This window comes from Tenrec ecaudatus, chromosome 10 (genome assembly GCF_050624435.1).
Source record: "Tenrec ecaudatus isolate mTenEca1 chromosome 10, mTenEca1.hap1, whole genome shotgun sequence".
Classification (NCBI taxonomy): Eukaryota; Metazoa; Chordata; class Mammalia; order Afrosoricida; family Tenrecidae; genus Tenrec; species Tenrec ecaudatus.
In genome coordinates this window covers 84,708,009-84,714,243 of record NC_134539.1, presented here as the reverse complement: position 1 = coordinate 84,714,243, position 6,235 = coordinate 84,708,009, and the positions used below count along the sequence as shown (strand labels likewise).

General features: G+C 59.4%; 1 protein-coding gene across 1 annotated transcript; it reads right to left on the bottom strand.

The window, feature by feature from the left end:
• Nucleotides 1-1,668: 1,668 nt before the first annotated feature.
• On the bottom strand, nt 1,669-5,587 carry EFNB3 (ephrin B3). Its single transcript, XM_075559117.1, has 5 exons — nt 5,466-5,587; nt 2,987-3,279; nt 2,693-2,785; nt 2,488-2,592; nt 1,669-2,078 (listed from the first exon to the last, which is right to left on the bottom strand). Exons 1-5 carry the CDS (start codon nt 5,585-5,587, stop codon nt 1,669-1,671), a joined length of 1,023 nt encoding a protein of 340 aa, XP_075415232.1.
• Nucleotides 5,588-6,235: the final 648 nt, after the last annotated feature.

Sequence of the window (6,235 nt, the reverse complement as noted above, 5' to 3'; positions counted from 1 at the left end):
GAGCTGGGAACTACATCACCGGAGAGAAGATTTAGCCTCTGGTGGACCAAACAACCATCTTGGCTGGTGATCAAGTGGCCACCTTGGTGCCCGAGGGCAGCTCTGATTTAATGACACTGAGCTGGAACTGAGGGACACCCAAGTGTGCACTAGAGGGTAGGAAGAGAGGTATAAGCTGGTCGCTGTGGAAGCAGTGGGAGCTGGTAAGTACCACTGTCGACTGGACCAGTCAGTAGGCCACCATTTTGGTCACTAAGAAGGGACTTGTGTTGAGTTTGAAGGGAGCAGGGAATGGAGGAGGCGACGAACAAGCCAGCCATCTAGGCTCCTGGGGAAGAACGCATGGGTTCTTGGGTCGTCCGGTTGATTCACAGAGATTATACTGGGATATGGGAAGGGAAGAAACACAAGACAAATGGGCCTGCCACAGTAGATGTCCGTCATCGTACCTGTTCTAAAAGCGGCACAAAAGCACAAGGAAAGGGAGCGCTTAGGACGTGCCACTGAGAAACTAGGAAAACCCTCCTGGGCCCGCCCCGTCTTCGTCCAGTGAGTCAAGTCCCAGCTTCCTCCTGAAACAGGAAGTTCTTCCTGCCCCCTTCTCCACAGTCAGAACCATCCACCTCCCACCCAACCCACCCACCCACCCAGACTAAGCCACTTCAGAGTTCCAGCCAGACCACTCCTATTTCAGAAGTGCTACTTCCTGTCCTGGATGAAGGCACTTCCAGTTCCTGCTGCTCAGCTGCTGCCACTTCCCGGGCCATTTCTGTCCTGGCCCGATCACTTCCTGTCTGGATCAAGTCACTTCCTGTCCCAAGTGGTCCATTCAGGATCAAACCAAGTCCATACACGTCCTGACCGTTCATATCTTGTCACTGGCAACTCCTGGACAAAACGGGACACTTCTCATGGTAGCCATTGTGGCCCAACCACCCCAAATGGATGAAGCAAGTATGTAGAGGCCTGGGGGTGGAGGAGGGGAAGCGGAGGGGCAGAGCAAAGAGACAGGCCCTGCTGCCCATGCCCTGCCTGCACTGGGAAGAAGCCAGAGCCTTCCCTGTAAGGTCCTCCATGTTTTGGTGGACTGCGGGGAGTGGTTGGTGAAAGAGGTCAGAAGAGTTGGGGGGAGACATGCCTTGATGCCCCCACCCCAGAAATGGGAGAGACACAGGATAAGAAGCCGAAAGGGTAAAAGGAGATGGAGGAAGGAGACTGCTAGGGAAGAGGACAGACCTAGACAGAAGAGACAGAGAAAGAGAGAAAGAGAGAGAGAAAAGAGAAGAGAAAAATAGTGAGAGGCAGAAAGAGATGCCAACCAACAGACAGACTTGGCCCCGCCCCGATACTCAGTGGGTGAGAAGGACCAGGACATCTGGGTCACGGTCAACAGTAGAGGCCGAGCCCCTGCTCAGCCCCAACCCCAGGGAACAGGACCCACGGATACAGAGACAGAGAGGGCACACATGGCCAAATAGGGTAGGCAGTGGTTCAGTGGGATTTTTAGAAATCCTAAAAGTGGAGAACAGGTATAACCAGGAGGGACGATGGAGGTGGCGGGGCAAAGGGGGCCAAGGAGATGCTCATGGTAGCCCTCAAGCCAAGGATTAAACTGGAGGGAGCACCCCCATGAAGGGCTGAAGCCAGGAGAGTCGGTGAGAGGAGCCCTCATACCTTGTAGTAGATGTTTGGAGGACTCTGGGGGGGCCCATCCTGCACGATGTACACAGGATGCCCATAGTCGCCACTCACCTTCTCATAGTGGGGACAGAAGGGGGGGTCTGCGGCCCCACTGCCCCGAAGAGCTATCCCTAGCTCCCCAGGCTCAGCCTCCCGAGGCCCCATCCCTCCCCCACCCCCCAGGCCCAGAGGCCCTCCCCTCCCAAAGGAGCCAGGACCAGGGTGGCGACTCTCCGAAGGTTTGGCCCGCCGTCTCCGCCAACACATGGCACCCCCAGCCCCTGCCACGCCCAGCAAGAGCAGCGCCAGCCCCCCTGCTGCCCCAGCCACTGCGGGCATGCTGGGAGGGGGCAGGGGGCCTTCAGCACCCCGGGAGGTTGCATTGCTGGTGGGGTCACCTGGCAGGGAAGGGGTGAAGGAGGAAAGAAGGGGAGGGGCTGAAGGAGCCACCTGGGCATCCGGACACCCAGCCGTGGGGTCTCCCCACCAATGCCCAGGTCCTCTGGGGACCCTACCTCCCTTTCCCACCAAGCCCCATGCCTAATCCAGGTGTCCAGCCTGCCAGCTTCCTGCCACAGAGTCCGCCCACTTCTCTGACAGTGCTGATCGAAGCACTGACTTGGCTAATTAGTTCTAATTGAGGCTTTTCCTCATCTGGCTTCCATTCCCCTCCCACCCTCCCATCCACTCTTCTTCTCTTTCCTGTTTGGCTGCCCCCAAAACTCAAGAGGGAGGAGAGAGGGAGAGGGTAGGGCAGCTGAGGTCCTAGAGCAGAGGAGGCTGAAGGTGTTGGCAGGCTGCACCTACCTGGTGTGTTCTCCTTCCCAGGCTCCAGGCTGTGAGCGGCGCCTCCATCTCTTTCCACAGGCATTTCGGAGACAGGTTTTCGGGGAGCAGCCCCTCCTCGGGGACCTGTTGATGGGGGTGACCCACAAGAGAGGCTGAGACAACTGATTCACTGATCATGATGGTACTGCCCCAACCTGGAGGTGTGTCCCCCAGCCCCACTCACTCTGTCCCACTCGGAGAAGCACCTTCATGCCTCTGGTTAGGCACACACCTCCCTGCAAGCTCTCCAGGCCTTCCCGGGTCCCATCCGATGTGGCTGGGAGACAAGCCAGAGGGGAATGTCAGCACTTCAGTGTACCCCTGCCCTGGTCCTATCCCCAGGCCTGATGACCTCTACCTGAGAGCAGAAAGGTCTCCCTCTGCCCGCCCCCCCATGTTCCCTCTTCCATCTGCCCTCCCTCTATCCAGGAGCACCTCCCGACTCTGCCCTCCCTGCCCTCTGCCAACGATGTAGTACCAATGATGTAGTAATCGTGGTGGGAGCGGAACTCATGACCCCAGAGGTTAGGGCTGTACTCCTGGAACTTAATGGTGAATCGGAGGTCCAGGTCTGGCCGGTCACAAGTGAGCAGAAGGTTTGGAGCTGGGGGTGCCTCACAGCGCCGGCCCTGGGCCCCGCCTACCAGGTACAGCTTGTAGAACTCATAATTGGGAGAGGAGTGGGGACCAGGTGGCCGGGCCCGGGGACAAAGCAGGTCTAGCCGGTCTCCAATCTGAGGGTATAAGACGTAACCACCCTCTGCCTGGAACCTATGGGGAGGAGAGTAAGGTGGACAGGGAGGAGCTGGTGTCAGAGTTCTGATCCCCGAGCTTTCCCTCCCTCGCCCTCACCTCCCTCCAAGATAAGAATGCTCAGCTCCCGGTGCCCGCCTTTGTCTGGAGAGTCTGGCACCAAGGACTCCGTGAGCTCACATCAGAAACAGCGGGAAGCCAGGCTCAGAGGTCTCTTGCCCCTTGGTGTGCCCAAATGCACTCCTCAGCCCGCCCTCACCACATGCACACTGCCATCTCTGGCTCCATCACCAGCCCTGTTGTCATGGCGACAGGATGCCAGTTACCAAGGAGCTGGCCTCTCTGGAACCACACAGCCCACCCCTCCCAGGTGATTTCACTGTTTCATGGCAGCCGACCATGGGACCCAATCCACCCCCCTCCGAAGCCACCACTGAGGTTTGGGTTGAGAGGGAGTGCCCCAAGCCAGGCATAGCAGGGGGTACAGGTGAAGGGTGATGCAGGCCAGTGTCTGATGTTACCCAAACCCTCTGACAGTCCTAGACATGTCCTCAAATGGGGCTACTGGGGACCAGGGTTTTCATGCCACAGGTCCAGGCCATTCCTCACACTTCCTGTAAAAGGTGTTGACTTTTATGACCATAAGGACTACCCCCATCTCCCTCACCCCACACTTTGCAGTCCCTTCCTCTGCATTGATGGCTAAGACAGTCTCTGAACTGGACCCCAGGATACTGCTGCTTGGTGTCTCCTCAGACGTCCAGACCCTCTCAGGCAGCATGCAAAAAGCCCCCAGAACACCGTGACTCGATGTTCTCCACTCGATCAGAATTAGCCTAGCTTACATACTCCCACTACACTGGAAACTCAAACAGCCACTGGGCACTGGTGGATGAGTCTAGAGAACACACTGAGACGATGCCCAACGAGGAAGGAATGGCAGCTGTGAAGTTGCAAGGAAGAATCACCCTCCTAGCTCTCCCTGAAGAGCATATGATACAGCCAGGCCAGGCACCTTACGGCTAATCCCCTCCCCGGAAGGCAGAGGATTGTGGCTGCCAGCTCAGAAAGGTTAAGTGACTGGCCCAAGACCACACACAGCAGAAAGAAGCAGGGCTGGGATTAGATTTTGAATGTGATGAGGTCCCAAACCCACCCTCTTCCCATGCCTCCCAGGACATAGGAAGTTTTCAAATCACAGAACTCTTTTGCTGGGGGAGGGGAGGGGTGGTGGTGTGTGTGTGTATTGTGAGGGATCTAGGTGGTGTGTGTGTGTGTGTGTGTGTATTGTGAGGGATCTAGGTGGAGAGTGTGTGTGTGTGTGTGTGTGTATTGTGAGGGATCTAGGTGGTGCCAAGGGACCCAGGTGACTTCTCAAAGGATCTGGCCTACCCTATATGGCTTGAAGTTTCATCTGACCTCTGGCCTCTTTTCAGAGCGAAGCAAGCATAGTATGGAACAGAGAACCCAGGGGGCAAGCTGGCAGCAAAGGGGATGGGGTGGGGAGCAAGGGTTCTCAGGATTCCAGATGTAAGGAGGGTGGGAGGCTTAGGTGGGGTTCAAGGTTCCCTCCCCCCAAAGAAGTCCCCAGCCAGGGAGACAGGAAGCGAGGAGTATCTCTCTATTTTCTGGGGAAGGCAATGAATGGTTCAGCCAAGGGTGCTTTGCCCCTCTGGATGTGGGCAAGAGTTGAGAGAGGAGACTGTAAGGGGGACCCAGCAGCCTCAGGGCCCCCAAGCGGAGCCCCCTTCTCTCCCATCTCCAACACAGAGTCCTTTCTCAGGAGGGAGGCACCTAGCCTGCCCCTCAGCGCCTCAGCAGCACCTACTCAAAGGCTCTCCTGAGGGCTGACATTAACCAGGCTCCCTCCAAGCCCAGCCCCCATACAAATCTCCCGCAAAGCCAGATAGCCACGCCAACGTCCTCCTGAGCTACCCGTGAACTTTCTTACCCTTGTCCCTTTGCGGGGGGGTTGGTGGGGGGTGGTAGGGTCTTCTCAAACTCCTGACATCTCAATATCACCACCCACGTGTGTGGGACCCAGGAGCCGGACGACCCAGTCCCCAACCACCTCAGTCTGGCAATCCTTAACTCCCTTCAGCGGGGAGCCAGCGCTCTCCCTCCCGCCTCCTCCCCGCCCAGAGAACCTAGCCCTAAGCCCCCAAAGCTTCCCTGGGGCGTGGGGTCTACCCAAGGCCACTCACCTCTTATTCGCCGAGTTCCAGTAGACGGGCTCCAGGCTGAGCCCACACACCAGCTCCAAAAAGCCGAGCAGCAGCAGGGCCCCGACTCGCACGTCCCCCAGCCCAGAATGGGGGGCCCCCATGACCCCGCCAAGGCCTAGGGGGCGGGGCACCAACTCCCCCAAAGTCTCTCACCCCCGGGGGGGACTGACTGCCTTGGCCTCTCTGGTTATTCCCCCCAATCACCCAGCGGCTGACGCCCCCAACCCCCGCTCCCACGCGGATCCCTTCCTGCTCTGCCTGCGCCCCGCTTTTGGAGAGGTGCTCAGCCCCTGAAGAGCCCTTGCAGGGGCTGCCGGCAGGCGCCCTGCACCTCCGGCCCACGCTCCAGCACCCCGGGATTTGGGAGGGGGCCTAGGTGAGGGAATGGAGAAGCCGGGGGCCGGGCGGGGGCGGCATGGGGCGCGGGACCAGGGGAGGAGGAAGGGGGCGCCGCGCCGGAGCCCCAGCCTCGCCGGGATTGAGGGCAGCGGGCTCCGGGAGGAAACCAGTCCCCAACCCGGGGAGGGGGAGTTAAAGGAGAGGCGGGGAGGGGGAGGCTGGTGGAGGGAAAAGCCGGAGCTGGAGCCGAGCGGGAGCGGGCGGCTGCGTCCCCAGCCCACGCCCCCCACACCTCCCTCACCTCCGCACCTCCGCCCGCCGCGCCTGCCCGCAGCCCTGCCGCGCCGGCTCTCACGCCCCTTTGTCTCCCCAGTCGCCGCTCGGCCCCGCGTCCACCCGTCCCCCTGCGG

Excerpts from the sequence above, each read along its gene's own strand:
- EFNB3 (XM_075559117.1), bottom strand. The coding sequence starts at position 5,587 with ATGGGGGCCCCCCATTCTGGGCTGGGGGACGTGCGAGTCGGGGCCCTG. Across the intron at positions 3,280-5,465 it reads TGGAACTCGGCGAATAAGAG|GTTCCAGGCAGAGGGTGGTT; the intron begins GTGAGTGGCCTT and ends TCCTCCCCATAG. Across the intron at positions 2,593-2,692 it reads GCTTCTCCGAGTGGGACAGA|GTCCCCGAGGAGGGGCTGCT; the intron begins GTGAGTGGGGCT and ends CCCCATCAACAG.